The sequence below is a fragment of the Syzygium oleosum genome, unplaced genomic scaffold (assembly GCF_021117445.2).
Source record: "Syzygium oleosum isolate NSW1041296 unplaced genomic scaffold, Sole_v2.1 Sole_v2.57, whole genome shotgun sequence".
In the NCBI taxonomy this organism is placed as follows: Eukaryota; Viridiplantae; Streptophyta; class Magnoliopsida; order Myrtales; family Myrtaceae; genus Syzygium; species Syzygium oleosum.
Genome location: NW_026607541.1, coordinates 1,228,479 through 1,248,853, shown reverse-complemented (window position 1 = coordinate 1,248,853; position 20,375 = coordinate 1,228,479). Strand labels below are relative to the sequence as shown.

The following is a 20,375-nucleotide window of genomic DNA, read 5'->3' as shown; positions in this document are numbered from 1 at the left end:
TACCACGAAAAATCTCAAACTTATACATCTGTGACAAATTTACCCTAAACTAATTCTTTGACCATCAAAACCCCCAAACTAATACATTTGTGACAAATTTACCCTCCGTTAGTTTCCGTTAAATTAGATTAATATAACGAAAAATCACAAACGGGTACACCTGTGACAAAAGGAGGGTAAAACCCTAAACTAGTACACCTATCGACTGTCACGTGTCATCAAATATAGCAATTTGATGGTAAAATTTAACGGAAACTATCATAGGGTAAATTTGCTGCACCAGTTTGGGGTTTTTAGTGGTCAAAAAATTAGTTTGGGACAAATTTATCTCAAGTGTACCGGTTTGAGGTTTTTGGTGGTATTAACCCTTTTGTTTATCATTTAAGAATAAATTATTAGATTACATGTCTTATTTGGGGATACTTTCTAATAACCTAGGATTCAAGGGATTATTTATATGAAAAATTACATTAATAATCCATAAAATTTGGCTCAATGTGTAATGTCATTCTTGAACTTTTAATTCATTAAATGTGTTATTTATTATTTAACTATTCCTAAACGTCTAATGTAGTCTTTTGTTCTGATCAAACAAGGGAGAAAGTCACCACAAGCACCTAAACTATTGTGAAACATGCAATCTAATCCTTAAACTTTTAATTTGTTCAATTTAATCTCTCAACTTTCCATAACAAAGTCAAATTAGCCTTTGGTACTGTTCGCAAGTTTTCATAGTCACTCTATCATACAAATTTTAGAATATCATTTCGTTTCAATCAATTTTTTAAATCAACAAAAGATAGTGCTATTTTTTTATTACCTTTTTACCTTTACAAATATTCCGATAGTTTCGTTCAAAAATATTTTAGCTTATGGTCTCTATAATACATGTGGTGCCTCAATAAGGGGGCACATCAACAATAGGAAAAAGCTAAGGGAAAAAGAATTCAAGAGCGAGGGGGACTGATCAGTGATCACTGCATCTAAATTTAATGCGCGACGGCCATGCCGGCATCCTCCATTTCTTCGACAACCCTCGTTTAGTCCTCGCACCTTCCAAGCGAGGCATGCCGGAGACAATGTGATCGTCGTCTCCCTCTTCTAGATTTCCTGTAAAAAGGACGATTATCATCGATGCAACGAGACTTGATTGCACAGATAAAAAGTATTTGGAGTTCTTGATTGCAAATACATGTGTGCGCGCGCCCATCGTTATAAACCCTCATCGTCCATGTTGTGCTATCAATGGACTGAACGGATGAACGAGTGCAAAAAGTTCCACCTTGGCGAACATGAAACAAAAACCAAAACGTTGGCAACAGATTTCTGCTGTTACGATCAAACTAGAACACTTGAATAAATCAATGGATGAATCATCCCTTTACAATGAGCTTTCCGTAAAAGGAAGATGTAATAATTAGCCAAAAATAACAAGGCTGGAAACCAATTAAGAGGGAAAAATAAGGAACAAAACAATTGGGTCAAGTAAAAAAGCAAAAAAAAAAAAAAAAACAGAGAGAAAAAACATAATAAAAACCTAACTTCCAACACACACAATGTACACTTTTCAGAGAGAGATTGCACACAGCTCGTCAAAGACTTGTCTAATATTAGGCCTTTCATTTACAGAATTAATACACCTGAGCGAAATCGCGAGCATCTCGTCCATCGCTGCAGAGTGTTCTTCTCCACCTGCAATGTCCCGATCGACACAGTCCATTCCTCGCCCTTCTTCATCACAAAGGCGAACCCAATCGGTCAAATCAACGGCTCCAGATTGCCCTGAAATAATGTCTCCGGCGCTTCTCCGAGTCAATAATTCCATCATAATTACTCCAAACGTGTAAACATCGGCCTTATAGGATGGCAGCGGTTTGGCTGCAGTAGCGAGCTCAGGAGCACGGTACCCCAATGCTCCGAGATTCAGTATCTGCTCTGCAATCCCAGCAGCTGTCATCAAGCGGTGGAGACCGTAATCTGTGAGGAGAACATTGTACTCGGGGCCCGACAGAAGTATATTTGTTGGCTTTAAGTTTCCATGAGGAAGACCCTTGTCGTGAAGGTATGTGAGACATCGAGCAACATCGACGGCAACTTTTAGCCTTTGGCTGAACGACAATGGGGAGTACCTCCGGGGCGTTGTTTCTGGATAGGACATATATTGGAATATAACCAGAAAACCAGATCAAAATCACGTCACAACTGGTAAGATGACAAAATAAATTGCGAATAGGAAATGCAAGCAATGAGATGAGGTAACTAAACACGATCTACTTATTTCGCTTAATTCAAGAACCATATGCCGAAGCCAAAATGATTTCAGTGAAGGGAAAATTTAGGACTACTGCCAATATCGTGTTAACATTTAGGTTATGCACTAAAAATTGATGCAGTTTCGCTATCTCCCATAAAGCATCCTATGGCAGAAGTGGATGCACCATTACCAACTTGTTAATCAAAATCAAAAAACAAGTTGAAGATCGGAGGGAAGTTAAACAAAGTCAGTTTTTCTATTATTAGCTCGTTATGTTATAGAAATAATCAAGTAGACCAACAGCTGGATGTTGCCCTGGGGCAGACAGAACCACATGATTGATATTGTTCAAACATCACCCACAAGTGATATTCTCGTGAGAGCCAAAGAACATGTCTAACAGAGACAGATGCACTTCCACTTAAGTGGTCCCACATCTGATTTGATGATTTTCCGTTGTGGAAAAATTATGAATAAAAGATAAGATCTTGAAATGAGAGCCCCTTCAGGCTCCCGCTTCGGTATAAGTACACTCAAACAGTGAATTATATATACAAGCTCACAGAAATGAGAACTCAAATGAAAAAGCCACTAACTATTTCATAGATTCTTCTGCAACTGATAAGAAGTGGATTTCTTCAAATTTAGAATCTCTTTCAAGTATGTAGTTTATTTGAGTCTTCAAGATGTTGGAAATAATGCAATCCAGTAAAGAAAGATGGAAGCCATGGTAGATGTTGCGTGGTGACCTCAAGCAGTGTCAGATCCGTTCTGAAAAGAAGTTGGGCACCATGGTACAACTAACGTGAGGGAGTTTTGGGACGGTCTGCATTGTGTTGCTTAGATGCATCTTTTCTCTCAGTAAACTTTCACATTGTCAACTTAATGGTCACCCATAGAATCACATGGAAAGTTCCCTAGAGACTTTCTTAGCATCATCAGAATTGGTAGATAATTATCTTGTTTGTCAAAGGGACAAGGAACATTAATCATTATCAAAATATAACTCTTCTTAGACCATCTACAAAAATCTCCTACTTCCTGAATATGGTGTTCCAGGAAAGTTAATTTGAAAGAGTTATACAAAGGTTGATTGGAAAAAATTGAGGATTTGGCTAGCCTTCTATTTCATCCAAAGCATGATTGTCAAGAGCTATTTATAATCATGAGAACATAAGGAAACATAGAATGCAAGAAAAAAGAGTCACTCATAGATGGCATTAGGCAGATAAATGGAGATGCAGTTTCAAAGACCGTGACCAAGAGCACATAAATGGGATCCCAAGTCAACCATTTCATCAGTTCAAGTCCTTAATTTGGTCCTATCCTACCTTTAACATTTCTTGACAAAAGGACTCATTTTAAAGATAGGGACTGTAGCAAAGTCAGCAGCTTCAGATAAGCTGAAGCTTAGAAATACAAAGAAAGAGATACGATAGACTCAGAGCTGGACTAGACCCTTCGGTGTAATCATAAGGCATCAACAACTCACAGATTTTGATATTTGGGGGGTATGCTATTTGAAAACCTACGAAAAAGATGAGTAGCTTCTTCTGCTTCAGAACAAGAAATCCCAAATGCACTTCTGAACAAGAACAGCCTCCGGTTCCACATTGAACCAGCCTATTAAAGCCCAAATCGCCTTGCAGATAGAACCAATTTAGCTGTTTCAACTGGCAAACCCAGTCACCTGGTCAATCCAGTACATGGGGTGTAATTTCTGAACAAGAGAAATGGATGTCGGCGGTGGGTCTTGAACCCATGCTCTTGTGGAAGAGAAGCACATTTACCTCCACACTCAACCACAGATCATCCTTCTTGTGGTTTGTAAGAAAAACACTCACATGATCCTTTGACATATGTGTGTCACCCGTCCTATATAGAATACACTTGCTTTCTAAAATAGAGAATAAAAAAGGGTAAAAAGTGCCAATGAGAGGATTCAAACCCCTCATTTCTCATCGAAAGGCACTTCACAACCACCATCCTAACTGAGGGCAGGTTAAAAATATTGGCAATACGTACATTGTACGCAAACTGTGATGACAACACCAACCAGATTAATCGGCAGTTCAACTGGTTCGACCAATTGACCTGACAGCAGGACCCCTCAATGGTTCTCACTCCAATCCGTGTCTAAGAACATTGCATTGAAGTATTTTTCATCCTGTGGTTCTTTACACGAAAATTTTTTAAAACTTGTGAACAATGCATGTACATATCTGGTAAAAAAGGGTCAGGAAATCTTCATAGTTTATCATTTTGACCTACATGGCTCGCCAAACTCAGCTAATGTGATGCAATTTACTGAGCTCAATATATGCTAATCACAGCTACAAAGTGAACATGAAAAGATATAATGTCTAGGGTAATAAATATAGTTTGTTAATGGATTATACCATTTAAATCAGATAGATAGACAAATAGCACGATGTATGAATCCAGGCTTGCATCCTCAAGTAACTAATTAAATAAACAAATTCATGCTTCCTTGTGCATACATGAACCTTGTGTATTCTCTGACAAACGTATATGCACATAACTTTCAACCAAATCTGTATATTAACGAATAAAGCGGCAAATGCTCTTACCATAAAGATGCAATGCCAAGCTATCTCCCTGGATGTAGTCAGCTAAAAGGAGCCTCTCTTGCTCCCTGGGTCCCCAATAATATGCTTGCAGTGAAACAATGTTAGGATGCCTCATGGAGCCAATCTTTTTGACTTCCTTAGCAAACTCTTTCTTATGTTTGACTAGTCCCACTCTCAGCCACTTCACAGTTAATGTATGACCATTATCAAGAGTAGCCTTGTATAGAGTACCATGACTGCTTCTGCCAAGAACTTCTGCTGGAGCTCGTGACAACTCTTCTGCAGTAAAAGCCAGGGAAGGGTCCAAGAAGAACAATTCTCCAGCCAGTCGATCAGGTGAGTAAACATCCAACCGTACAGGCTGTTCATATACCTCAATAAGTTGGGGTGAGGAAGATAGAGGTGATCCTGGAGAAGACTTCCTTCCTGATGTTGTAGGCTGAATATCAATCAAATTAGGGACAGCAGAAGATGAAGTAACTGCCCCTCCCTCAGGTGCAATATTCTCTGCAATTTCAGTTGTGAACTCTGCTTGCCCCGATAATGATCTAGAATTTGAAGTTAGCAAGTGGTCATTCGAGAAGCTCAATGAAGTAGGTGGAGGCTGACCACTTGAGTGGAATTTAAATAGGGAAGGACGTGCAAATCTTTCAACCTTTACATCTCTCCCTGAGCTTTGGCCACTGAACCCGCTTCTCCCATGAAATTCCTTGAGCTGTGCTCGATGATATGCCAATAAAACAAAAACAATCATCATTGCAGCCCCGACTGAGGCAACAATGATTGCCACTCTTATACTACCTTTCGAGCTGTTATGTTTACCCGAATTGCCATACTGGTTGCTATTGGAATTTGGTGATGAGGCATGCTTTCCCAAGGCTAGCGAAGGATTTCCAGGCTTAAATGACGAACTGGGAAATCTTTGCAAGTTATCAGGGACTTTACCCGACAGCTCATTAAGTGACACATTAAATACAGCGAGGCTGGATGGAAGATTCACAGGAATTTCACCAGAAAATTTGTTGCTCGACAAATCAAGGTACTCCAAATATGTAAGTTTGCTCAACTCACTAGGCAGTTGACCTGATAGTCCATTCCTTGCAAGACTCAGCAATTTGAGCCTCCCCATGTTCCCTATCTCCGCAGGCAGTGGGCCACTCAAGGAATTTCCAGAAAGATCAAGAGACTCCATTTGTTGGGAAGAAGGCATAGCTAGCAATTCACTCACGTGTGAACTTTGAAGAGGAATTGGCCCAGTCAATCGATTGCCAGATAGATTCAAGAAAGTCAAAGTGGACATGAAGAACCCAGCTGGAATTGGCCCATGAAATTCATTCAAGCTAAGGTCAACAGTAGACAATTTCTGGTAGCTGCCATATAAAGAGGGTAAAACGCCTAGTAAGGAATTATTCCCCATTTTCAAGGTAATTAAGCTCTCAAATTGAGAGCTCAGATTGGGAAAGGTTCCTGACAGTTTGTTTGAACTCAGATCTAGAAATTCCAATGGCGCTTGCCAGTTCTGAATGGTAGATATGTCACTAGAGATCATATTGCCGCTCAAATCCACCGTCGTACAGGTGATTGGTAGAGCAGGCAAGGAACCAGATAAACGATTTGAAGAAAGTTTCAAAGTCCTCAACGTGGTAGAATTAATCTCTGGAATCGAATCTGCATGCATGATAAATGTGAGACAATGTATAATCAAATCCAATCCTACATTTCACAATATATACAAGTTTGAAAAAGTAGCCACCAGTAAAAAATAGATGCAAGTATCCAGGGTAAAACCCGATAAATGTAATAACCAGAGAAAAAAAAAACTTATTAATACCAAAACAAGGAAAAATAGTACGTGAAAAGTTATCGAATTATGGAAAAGACCTACAGCTGGCTGGCTGATGAGACATCAAGCCATTGTGGCACATGACCTTTTGGCTTTGGTCCCTTATCAGTTGTATCTTGTATAGTTTTTAATCATTTTTCAATCACTCACAAATTAAAGCAAGTATAGAAGAAACATGTAGTAATCCTACATTTTATAATTTTAGTGCACTTTCAGTATATTTCACGATAATGTCACTTAAAAGGCAAAAGTACAAGCCAAAAGCTGGAGGGACCAAGTACTGATTGGCGGCATTTAAAAATTGGCTTTTGACTGATGTTAACACCAAAACATCAAGTAATTACAAGGCAGAAGGTATAAGCAGAAGATGGATAGCTAAGATCATCCGTGGCAGGATGTTTACAGATCATTTGTCAAAGCGGCATGTCCACCCTCGACAGGCCCCCAACCAAAGAAGCAGAAAAATCCTAAGTAGCCATCCTAAACTTTTAATAGCAAGGTATCAAACGACAAGCATATTTGCAGTTTATAATTCCAACTGTTACTTTTGCAATATGCGCAGCTAGATGACTAAGATGCCATACTGCAGATCCTCTCTGTTTCTAACTTGGTGTTGTCATCATAGAACCAAGTCCGCGTTTGCAGGTACTTAATACACAGTAGATGAACATGATCGATACTTTCGCAAAATGAAAACTTCTTCTCTAAGTCAAGTCAAAAGTTACAATTTGCTACATTTAAATTCGTGACATCAAAACATCAACTGACTTGGGTTATAATACATCTGTACAAAAGAAAATTGTTACATGATACAAATCAAAGAGTGCCTTACCTGTGAAACCATTTCCACTGAGATCCAGTTCGTCCAGTGGAATCAATGACTCAAACAACTCCTTCGGCAATGACCCAAACAGCAGATTATTTGCCAATCGTACGACCCGCAAATTGGGCAATGCACCAAACGAAGGCAGCTGCCCAGTAATCGTATTATTGCCCATATCCAAAACCTCCAAGTTTCTAAACAATCTGATCGAATCAGCATCGAAGAATCCACCATTTAAGGCATTATGGCTCAAATTCAGAAAATGCACTGTATTTGCCAAGCTAGAAACATTCTGAACTCCAATTGAGATACTCCCAGAGAAGTAATTGCCACTCAAATCCACATACTCCACATTCCGCAGCTCAGTCAACAACTCGCCAATATCACCCCGAAGAGCATTCCCGTGCAAATCGAAGTTCTTCATCTGCTGCAAGTTCCGAATCCCAAATGGAAACTCGCCCACGAACCTGTTCAGCGACAAATTCAGGGAGTTCAAATTGTACAAATCCGTGATTCTCGCGGGGATCGGGCCATAGAAGCTGTTGCCGGACAGATCCAAATGCTGGAGCGAGGCCATGGAGCCCAATGCGGGCGCGATCCGACCCGTGAAGTTGTTACCCGAGAGGCTGAGGTTCTGCAGCATCGTCAGGCCGATCAGGGTCTGGAACTTGAGCTCCCCGGAGAGCCCGAGCCGGTCGAGGGCTATCCCGGTGACGCGGGCGCCGGAGCCGTCGCAGGTGACCCCGGTCCACGAGCCGGGGCACTGGCCCGACCCGGGCTCGGCCCATGACCCGAGCACCTTCCCGAGCGGGTCGACCTGGATCCCCTTCTTGAACTCCAAGAGGAATGCGGCGTCGGGCTCGGATCCGGAGCGGACGGCGGCGAGGAGGAGGAGGAGGAGGAGGACGGAGAACGCGGACAGGGAGGGACTCATCTGGAGGAGGAGGTGGCGGCAAAACCCTAGCGGCGCCGCATTTGGCGGGTATGCCCACGAAGCCCCGGGGCGAATCTAGGAGAATGCGAGGCCGGGGGCGGCGGCGGAGGACTTGGTGGGTGGTTTGAGGGTTTGCTTCCCCGATCAAAAATCGGAACTTTACGGGGGAATCGGACACTGCAGAGCAGCCGGAGACGAATTCGCGAGGTGGGTCTGCGCGCAGAGGCTAGAGAGAGAGAGAGAGAGAGTAGAGAGAGAGTGTGTGTGTGCAGAGGCTAGAGAGAGAGAGAGAGAGAGAGAGGAGTGAGGTTAAAAATGGCGGGGTGGGGGTGAGGGGTTAAGGTCAGGTGGAGAGTGTTGGTTGGTGGGTGTTGAGTAACTACAGTCTGTAAAGGACAGCTCTCTCTCTCTCTCTATCTCTACTTTCTCTCTCTAGCCTGCTCCTCTCTTCTCTCTCCCTCTATCTCTACTACTTTCTCTCTCTTCTGTGTGCGTGTCTTTTTTTTTTCTCTCTCTAGGAGGGGGGTAGGGGAGGGGGGGGAAGGGGGAGGGCGAGGGCGAACGCTACTGCTGCCGCGAGTGACAGGAGGGGCGGGGCCCCACTCACATGGGCCCCCCTCGTATTATTGTTGTGGTCTTTCTTTTTCAATCAGGCCCTCGGGGTTGTGCGTTTTTGCTCCCTTGTCCCTCCCGAGTCCCGCCCCCATCTCCCGAGCCCTCTCAATAAACGAGGAGTTACTGTCCTTGTCTGCAAAAAGACACAAAAAGTAAAAATAAAAACACGACCCACTTTGGAGGGCTTGCTGTCTCGCTAACCCGCTGTGTTTTTTTTTTTTCCATGTATTGGCGAAAAAAACAGCAACGACTTTATCCAGAGTGATAATTCTGATCCGAACTTTTTTTTATGAGTGATAATTCTGATCCGAACTTTTTTTTATCTCGATAAAAAGCATCAGCTTTTACTCGAGTCCCAAATTTGGCCCCCGTGATATGAAACTTTCAAATTGTTCCGGCGAAATTTGGAATTTAAGTGAAAATTTGTGATTTTTTATGAGACAAAAAAAGTTCGGGTCAAAATTGTCGCTCAAGATAAAGTTGATGCTATTTTTTTGGAATTAGGCCTATATTTAGTAAGATTATGGCACCTTTCACTTTTTTTTTTTTAAGTATTAGGGTAATTGCATAAAAGGTCCCTGAACTTTATTTCGATTGTGCAATATCGTCCCTGAACTTTTGATCTATTTAATGTGGTCTCTGAACTTTTGGTAAATATTTAATTTAGTCCCTAAGCTATAGAGAAATATGTAATGTTATCCTTCTGTTGATTCAAGTTCATGAACAACATCGAATATTTTCATATAGTTTAGGAAACTAAATTGAACATGCACGAAAAGCTCAATGATCACGTTGAAAAAATTAAAAGTTTAGAAGCGACATTGCACATTAGGCTATAGTTCAAGGACCACCTTAAACAAATTAAAAATTCATGGATGATATTGCGTATTGGCCCAGAATTGAGAAACTATTGTGCCATTTTCCCTAAGTATTACCATCTTCGGGAAAAAAGAAAGTTACTAGAGACGATCTTAAGAAATCTACTCGCCGTGCCCGGTGGGGTTGATATCGGACTTACCTCTGAACGCTCCCCGCTGAAAATATATTTTACAAAAAAGAAAGATGTAAAAAAAAAAACAAGATATGTAAATAAGTGATAGGGAGGGGAAAAATGTTCTAGCAGACTAAAGCATATTAGTATGACTCCCGACCTCTCATAGGGTGCACTCCCTTTTCTCTTTTCTCGTCTCCATCACTCCATTAATTGCTAGAGCGAAAGTGTCCCCCTCTCTTTGGCTCGCTCGAGTATGTATAGGTGTAAAATAGTATAATCAAGTTGTAACGGTATGGTTTGGTTAACCCGAACGAGCCATTACTTAATTTTTCTTATATAAACAAACACAAATAAGAAACTGCGAGTCGACATACTGACATTTCGTGAAAAGTCGAGTCCAATTTAATGTTGGGAGTCGAAGCCTAAATCGATTTCTTTGGCCTTTTCTCTATTAATATTTATCCCCTTTCAATTTTCTGATTTTTGTGATGAATGCTATTCTTTTTTTAAAAAAATTCTTAGAACCCACCCGATTTAATATGACTTATGTGAAGTGCAATAAGGTCAGGACTATCTAACAATTTTCCCACCAATTCCCAAATGTCCCATCGATAGGACTCACACGTGTCCTTGGCCAAATCAAGAGGTACAGACGAAAAGCCCCCACTCATGGAACCTTTGGCAAGTATTGCAATCAATTTCGCGTCAATTTTTGAGTTTTTATTATTTAGAGTAAAATAATCAAATCGAATAATAATTGAAAGGGACAAATGCATCAGTGTAGATTACGAAATATATATGGGTTAATATCACGAAAAATCTCATAATGATATATATATGACAAATTTAACTAAATTAATTTTTTAATCACAAAAAACCCTAAATCGGTACATCTGTGACAAATTTATTCCAAACTATTTTTTTGATCGTCAAAAACCTTAAACTAGTACACTTGTGACAAATTCACCCTCCGTTAAATTAGATTAATACCACGAAAAATTATAAATTGATAAACATATTATAAATGAAGGGATAAAACTTCTAACTGGTACACCTATTACCTGTCACGTATCATCAAACTCAGAAATTTAACAGTAAAATTTAACGGAGGGTAAATTTATCACAAGTGTACCAATTTGGGATTTTTAGTGGTCAAAAAATTAGTTTTGGGTGAATTTGTCACAGGTGTACTAGTTTGGGGTTTTTCATGATATTAACCCTATATATGTATTTCCATTTTTCTGCTAATGTACATGATTATAGTAAAGTTTGCATCTCTACATGTTTATCTATATCTCTTTGATCTCCGCCTCTCCACATGCATTTGTGTATATCTCTCTCTTTTTTTAAAAATATTTTACAAATTTCTTTTGGACAATTTTGGAACGCCCGCATTTTTCCTTTATTTTAGGTAGAATCATACCTGATTTATTATTAATACATAACCATAAACTCGCATGATAATAACGTGATCACAATTTCCAAAAGTAAAATTTTATGAGTGTGGAAATTTTGACTCTAGTTTATAGAAGAAATGGTAGCTTCACAAAAGATGGACATTTTAACTTCTTTTCATAATGGCGAAATGTGAAAAATTTCTCAATAGTTGATCCACTTTCAGACTATATTCGTGTGGCTCCAAGCCATCAATTGAATTGGGAAAGACAATTCATCGAATCCAACCCTGTAAGAACTTTGAGATCATCCTTAGGACGCCATCAATACTTGTTTAAGCGATAAGAGATCATCTATAATAAATAAAATAAGGAGTAGCCCTACATTCAAAAATCATATTTAATACGGAATAAAGTGAAAATGCCTTAACTAGTGACCCACTTACCAATTTTATAAGGAAAATGATACAAATAGTCCATGAATTTTGGCCCAATATGCAATGTGGTCCATGAATTTTTAATTTATTCAATGTGGTACCTGAACTTTAGCTTAATATTCAATACAATCCCTGAACTTTTAATTTATTTAATGCAGTCCCCGAACTATTTGTATATGTTCAATGTCATCCATGAATTGTGGCCCAATGTGCAATGTAGTCCTGAACTTTTAATTTGTTCAATATGGTCCCTGAACTTTAGTCTAATATTCAATACAATCCCTGAACTTTTAATTTGTTCAATGCAGTCCCTGAACTATTTGTACATATTCAATGTAGTCCGTGAATTATATGAAAGTGTTCAATTAATCCTTTCATTAATTCAAAACCAGGAACTATATTGAACATTTTCATATAATTCATGAACTACATTGAACAAGTACCAAAAATCCACGGACCACATTGAACAAATCAAAAGATCATGGACCACATTGAATATTAGACTAACGTTCATGGACCACATTGAATAAATTAAAAGTTCATGGACTACATTGCACATTGGACCAAAGTTCAGAATTATTTGTGTCATTATCCCTAATTTATATTGAAGTAATGAATTAATTATGACAATCATATTTAAGAGTCTTACAATTTATCGTGTGAACTTCATCCATTTATTTTCCTTTTATATTACTTTTGTCACTAATTGTTTGCATTTTACGTGAAATTGTAATTACTAATCATTCGAATGGGCAAGTGAATAATTCCTATTTTGATCTTTAAAAAAGTAGGTATTATTTATTGTCTGTTGAATTTTTGGAAAAAGGGACTATACCTTTTCATAGATTACTACGACTAGGACTCTACGAGGGCCCTTTGCTAATTGCTCGCTGTTTGCAACTTTCATTTGAGTGGCTTCTGTCCATATCATCTTTTAATTTGATTTATCTTGTGGGAATATAATCTTTCCTTTCTTTTTTCTATAAGAAAAAACAAAAGGTGGCAGATAAAGTGGTAAAGTCACTTAGCTTAAAGTCACCCATTTTCTTATCTTACGTCATGGCTCGAGATTGGATGCGGGAACTTTAGAAAATTTAGTAGGTGCCTCGGTAGATTGTTTCTCTTTTAAAAATTCGCAATGGTTCCAATAAGACATTGACTTATATGGCAAGAGAATTTGCTTCTTTTCTTGCGATCTTGAACTCAATTCTCGTAGGGAACACTCCAAGAGTAAAATCCTAAACGCACTAGGCCGACATGGTGGAACCAAGCCCTTAAGATTGCTCGAAGATGTGAACTCGTCGAAGTGGGCGAAGGCTCCACTTGACAAATAAAATTTCAAAACTGTATTGTCGATTAAGTAGAATTGGTTCAAATAAGATCATTCTATCTCACTGGGGTGTATCAATCTTTCCCAACGTCTATTGACATAATTGCTTCTGAATTATGATGCAATGTCTATGTGCATATATGCTATAATAATATTACGATCACGTATCTGATAATCCCTGTTTTAAAGCTATACCATTTAAAAGTTGAGTAGGGCAACTTGCTCGATGTCATTGTGATTGTCGAGATGATGCAGCTAAACACCTAATGTCACCAACTTATTCAAAATAAAGAAGACAATCATCGAGATTCGAGGTAAGTGACAAAAGATTAAAATGACATTTTTTATATCAACACGAGAATTTGCACTTTTGACTTGATTAATTTCCACGTAAGCATATGAATTGTTCCATTCACGATCGCTCTCACGAGGCTCCACATAGAGTGACGGATTCGTTGCATCCGAACTAAACGCTTGACCGCTTAGCCAATCCCTTTAGGCGTCGAATCAAAGCATGGCACGAATTTCACCCTCATTTCTTTGTCAATTAACTTTGCATCGTTCCACTTTGCTTTGGCTTTTTTATATTTGGAATGGATCGAAACCACGAAAGTTTGACCCGTCAGCTATTGAGTACAAGCACATAAGTACAGCGCAGGCCACGGTGTATCGGCATTAGATTTACACCTTGTCGAGACACGTTCTTCGAGATGAACATGTTTTTTCTTCTTCTTCTTCTCCGCAAATAAAGTAAACCTAATTATTACACGTTATGATAATTTTTGTAACATTTTTTTTTTGAGGTGATGGAAAAATGGTCTGACAGATTCTTGGAATTTAGTCATTGTCAAAATCTGGAATCACGGCCTCTAGCAAATTTTAAATTTTTGCGTAAAAAAGTAAGGAAAAACAAATTGAGCGGGTCATATGTATGATATATCATCATTTCAGCATCATGCTGAAGGGGAATTTTGTCCTAATCAATTTAATTTTTTTATTAACTCTATATGAGGGCTCGTAGAAGCCGATTGGAGATGTGTAGGCAGTTAGGGCTGAGAAGGGTAATTTTAGTCATTGTCAAAATCTGGAATCACGGCCTCTAGCAAATTTTAAATTTTTGTGTAAAAAAGTAAAGAAAAACAAATTGAGCCGGTCATATGTATGATATATCATCATTTCAGCATCATGCTGAAGGAGAATTTTGTCCTAATCAATTTAATTTTTTTATTAACTCTATATGAGGGCTAGTAGAACTTTCAGCCGATTGGAGATGTGTAGGCAATTAGGGCTGAGAAGGGTAATTTTACTGTGCCACTAAAAGACAGATTTTTATTGGTGTCAAAAGATTTTGGAAAAATTTTAAATAAGGATCTGAAGTGTCATCATTTTATCAAATAAAGACCTGAAATTTTGTTTCAAATAAGGAACTGAAGTGGTCAAATCGTCTTAAATAAGGGCATAAAGTAGCCAAAATCGTCTCGAATAAGGAATTTAGGCCGGTCGGCCAGCTAACGGGTGATTATTCCGATAGGGTACTTTGGTAAAAAAATTCAATATATATATTAATTTTTTTTAATTTCCTTTTCTTTTTCTTTTATTTTTCCTTTTTCCCTCCTCCCACTCTTGGTCTGCAATGGCGGGCGGAGGTCACCAGCTGCCCTTTGGTGACCCTTGCTTGCGCTAGATCTGATGAGGGCCGCTCTCGCTTGGGTGGGCGAGGGTCGCCTCGCCTGGGCTGGGCAGGTAGGGGCGACCCTCGCCTGATGCCACTCTTGTTTGGGCGCAGGTGAGAGTAGCCTTGGTCTGGGTTGGCAAGGGCGACCCTCGCCTAATGCCGGTGAGGGCGGCCCTTGCCTGAGGCCAGCGAAGGGAAGTGGGAAAAAGAAAAAAAAGAAAAGGAAAAGAAAACAGAAAAAAGAAAGAAAAAAGGAAAAAATTCAAAAAAGGAAATGACGAAAATGCCATTTGGCTAGTTAGGTCAGGCTCTTATTTGAGATTAATATGGCCACTTCATGCCCTTATTTGAAACAAGGTCCACTTCAGGCCCTTATTTGAGAAAACGAGGGTACTTCAGGCTTTTATCTGGAATTTTCCATAAATTTTTGATAGAGTGTTTTTTTTTGAAGGAGTTGATAAATATAAAAAAGAAAAAGAAAAACTTCTAGTAGAAAGAGTTTCGAATTAGCTGATTTTTCAATATTTTGTCAGTAACTTTGTGTCCTTTTTATGATATAATTAACTCTTTTTGACACTTTACAATCAATTTTTCTTATATTTTATTAATTTTCATTTGTCTTTCGTACTAAAGCCTTAAATTTACCAACTTTTATATGAGTTTATATATATTTGTTTGAGTGATTTACCAACTATTTTTTTCCATTCAATTACCAACTTTGGTCAAACCTCAAGTAAAAAATTTAGGTGTCTACACAAGGCATATAATATTTGGTAATGCTTGAGTTCAAATATTTAGTTCAAACAATTCAAAATCAGCTCAAATTCAAATTGGGCAACACTCGACCCAAGCGGCTGATCGGCCTAATTAAAGTGATTAAATCTAGCTCAAGCAAACGAGATATCCCAATGTATTGAACTCAAGCTGGAAACTTTCAAGATTAACCCGGTTTAAGTCGATAATGACACTTAAACTTTAAACCCGAATCGAGTTCGTGGACTAAGCTAAATCACTTGACTTATCTCGATCACACCGCTAAATTAGGTCTTTAATACGTTGCCCGAGCCTTAAGAAAGGTATCTCCTAGCCTCGTCCTCGCTAATCAAATCTTGGAAATGTGGATTCCCTATCAAGTCTTCATGGAATGCTTGGAAGGATTAGCATGGAGAAATCCCCTATTGAAAAAACCTTCACAGGTTCAAGTGCACTTTTCAACCCTTATCTTTTATATGTTTATGTAATTGGATCCTTGAAACTTTTATTCTATGCAATTGAAGTTTCTCCAACTTTTTGACGAATTAATAGCGTGAGCAAGATGTGTCCTTTCATATCTTAATCATTTCGATATCTTGAACAACAACTGCACAACCCGTTTGCTTAATTAGGTCAAACCGGATCACTTCAACCAACAAATATTCTGAATGAGAAGGCAATTTATGTGACCGATACATCACATGGCAGTGACCATATTGTGTAATCTGTGAGATATGAATCTCATCCTACTTGGTGCTATGTATGTATGCATATTACTTTTAATTGATTGGTCACATCACATGGCAAGCTACACCACGTATTATTGTCACGTATTGTTTCTGTCATATAAACTGTGTTTCTTGATCTTGAGAGTCTGAATGGCTCATGCAACAAAACCCTTTAGTTAATCTTTATGGCTTTCATTCATGAAAGCAATGAGTCTAGTATCATTATTTACACAAAAAAACCACATAATTTTAAGAAAAACAATCAACTATAAACCATGAACTCATTTCTCCTTAATTTTTGAGAAATGCCAATGTTTATTTGGAACAATATAAAATTTCTAACTATAGTATCTTACTAATATAACATGGAATAGAATCAATATTCACTGATAACATTTGAAGCCTCCCCCTGTCTATCCCAAAATAAATAGAGAGGTCTCTTATTTATAAAGAGGATGATAGGAGCCTTTGGACAATTACACTTACAAAAAAACAAAAATTTGTTGAGCTTCAAACATTTATGCAAAATTTTGTAGTTTGCTCAAAATCCATACTCTAACATCTAAACTCACTATAACTAAATTATCTACATAGGGAGATGATAGAGTATAACAGGATATAACTTTCTCAATTTTTTTTTTCAAGTTTAAACTCAATAAGAGAAAACCTTTGTATACTCTCTCTTTATCTATTTTTTAAATTTATATCTAATAAGAGATAAAAACTAGCAAATGACAAATCATTGAGCTAAAGTTTATTGATTTATTGTAGACCACGTGTCAGAACTACGGCATGTGTTTTGCCGCGTGGCATGCATAAAGGTAAAGTGAAGTGTCACCCGACAAGTAAAGTGGACAGTCTTTTAACTATGGCATTACATATATGTAATAGCTAGAGTATAGACAAACCCTTAAGCTAAATGTTTAAATAAACCACGTGTCAAAATTATGACATGTGTTTCGCCGTGTGGCATGCAAGTGTCACCTAGCAAGTATGGAAATGAACATTCTCATAGTTTCGACATTAGTTATATATATAGTGGCCCCAGTGGGCTAGGCCAGCTCCACACTTAGTCCTAGACCACTTTTGTGGATATCTCTGTGGAAGAGTCTACCAACTACAATGGACTGGTGGACTCCAAGCCCATCATGACTTATTTGTGTCATAGGAGTTTCCATGGAGAAAACATCACGCTTTCAAAGCATATACAAGCATGGCAACCGAGTCGGTCGATACGAAACATCCACTCTTCTCACTATGGACGCATTTGCCTGATCGACATGTCCGGGTTACGCATAAAAGTACTTGCCTCAAGGAGTAATTATCGAATTCTGTTTGCATTAACACTACCTTAATGCATATAAGACGCTTCTAAGTATTGATTTTGGAATTAAAAATCTATTCTCGGGCGGCATAACAAAGTTTGAGGATTTCATACGCGATATTGAATTTAAATTATTGTTGTCTTGGCCAAGTGCAGAGCAAATTTCTAATATTCATTAAATATAAACAAACGATATGAAAGAGTCCTATAATGATAGAATAGTACATGATGCAGAGTTTAGTCATTCTTTAAAGAATTTGCATCGACACAGGCGTGCTCGAGCAACGTTGGCTTGCTGATGTCCTCCAGTGATAATTGGCCGGCGAAGACCGTCGATTCAAAGACCATTGGTAGTTCACCAAGTACATAGGTTACCTTCCTTCCTTCTATCAGTGTTTTGTTAATATTTTTATTTTTTCTAGAAGGAACTCTACCATATACTAGTAAATAACTTTGGACGCTGAAAAAAAAAATATTAATCTCATCGATTAGGTAAAATACAAGTTAAAGACCTAAATGACCCACACACGAAATTATTTATAGGGAAAATACCACAAAGAAATCTCAAACTATACTCAATGTGACACAAATATCTCAAACTTGGTTTTTGTGTCACCAAAAACCCTAAACTTGCTCATTGTGATACAAAAAAACCAAACTTATATATGTGTAACACATATACCCTCTATTTCAGTTCCATCCATGATATATTTATCACACTGGTATAAGTTATTATTTTTTTTATAACACAAAAAAAGTTTGGGGTATTTGTGTCACAATGGGCAAGTTTATGATTTTTAATGACACAAAATGGATATTTGCGTCACAGTGAGCATAGTTTGAGCGTATTTTATTTTATTTTTTATGGTATTACCCCTTATTTATATTAATATATGTGTGTGTAAAGGTATGAGGCACTTTAAGAGTTCAAATCCTTACTTTTTTTTTTTCATATTTATTTCGTATGTTACTCATGTTTATTCGCCGGTTATCCTATCAATGTGGGTATAATCCCTATAATGTATTTCACGTGTAAGGCCGACTCATATGTGAGAGAAAGAGCGTGATAGGAAATTGAACCACCACAAGGCTTCATAGCTTTAGCTCTTGGCAAAGATTAACTATCCGACTATTTGTACCTTATAGTGCATGGAATCAAAGTACCTCGGGACCTGACCTGATCTTATCCGAGCTTTTCTGTACCCTGACCAGTTTTATACAAAGTTGATTTACAAAAGTGAAATGGCATATCTTGAGTGAACATTTAAAAAGTAAACTGCATTCAATACTCAAAAAAGATTTATCAATCACTTCGTACATCCACTTCGTAGACGGATCTTAGCATATCTAGGACTATTTGGCTCAGATGGGTAATAACCGGAAGTACATGGGGTTTATGAATATTGTTTCGAATGTGAACAAGAAGAAAATATTCCTTATTTAGAGCATTTTGCTTTTGTCATTGCAGATAGCATTTACGTACTTCGGGACGTTGTTCTTAAATTGTTGGGACTTTTCTTTTTGAATTGGACATTTCTTCTTGACTTCCGAGGGTTTTGTATATTAAATATCAAGTAATCAATGATTGCTGACTTGTCCTCTCCGTGTCAATCATTAATTAGATATCATCTTGTGATTAAGCATACACCACTTGTGCAAGCACTAATGCTCACTGCTAAATCGTCCCCATTTTTTTAGGAAAAATTATTCAAAAAATCCTAAACTTATTACACTTTTACTAATTCAGTCATAAACCTTTAAGTTTATCAATTCAGTCATAAATATTTTCACTTCTTGCCAATTGAGTCAATCTGGGTAATTTTGGTCGACAGTCCTGCCAATGCTGACGTGACAATTTTAATATTTTTTTTTGAATTTTGTAATATATATATATATATATTTTTTTTTTTCTGCCTTCAACCCGCGATCGGCTAGAGGAGTGGGCCTCTGGCGAAGCTCGCCCTCGCCGGCCACTGGCGAGGGTGTTGACACCTAAATTTTGGCGTATCATTTAGTGTAATTTGCATAGAAAATTAGGGATTAAATTTTTACCCCCTAAACAAAAATATTTAGGTTGCATAACATATAGTTTAAATTCATTTTAGATTAATTGCATTTTGCATCAGACCGGCGGTGACGAACGAGCTTAAATTTCATCGAATGGGACTCGGCTCGCTTGGAATGCAAGGGCCGGGAATTACAAGTCAAACGGGCTCGGTTGTTTTAATTTGAGCTTAATTCAACCCATTATCCTTAATTAATTCAGCCCATTTAAATTAAATTAAAATCTAAGCCCAAGCCTAAGCCCATTAGGACTAGAGAGCCCATCTAATTGACCTAGATTAGTGTTATATATACATCATTAGGTCAGGATTTTAAGGGGGGACTCTCACAATTTTCAGAACACGATTTTTGAGAGACACACGTGAGCGAGAGTAAGAGAGAGAGAGAGAGAGAGAGAGTCGGTGGCGCTCACCTCACAGCTGCGTCGCCTCGCGACCGTACCGCGCGGACCCTGTTGCTGCTGTTCCGCGACATCGCCTGTGCCTACGTCGTGCTTGCCGCCGCCGCTGCCCGACGTCCACTACCACGCCGATCCAGTGACATCCGTGAGTTGCCGCTGCTGTGTCCAGACCTCCCTGCAGCCGCGCCTCACAGCCATCAGCGTATTTGGCTGTCC

At 38.4% G+C, this 20,375-nt stretch overlaps 1 protein-coding gene across 1 annotated transcript; it reads right to left on the bottom strand.

Moving 5' to 3' along the window:
• Nucleotides 1-1,332: 1,332 nt before the first annotated feature.
• Nucleotides 1,333-8,713, bottom strand: LOC115681955 (probable inactive receptor kinase At5g10020). Its single transcript, XM_030606067.2, has 3 exons — nucleotides 7,521-8,713; nucleotides 4,846-6,513; nucleotides 1,333-2,145 (listed from the first exon to the last, which is right to left on the bottom strand). The coding sequence occupies exons 1-3, from the start codon at nucleotides 8,443-8,445 to the stop codon at nucleotides 1,568-1,570; spliced, it is 3,171 nt and encodes a 1,056-aa protein (XP_030461927.2). The 5' UTR covers nucleotides 8,446-8,713; the 3' UTR covers nucleotides 1,333-1,567.
• Nucleotides 8,714-20,375: the final 11,662 nt, after the last annotated feature.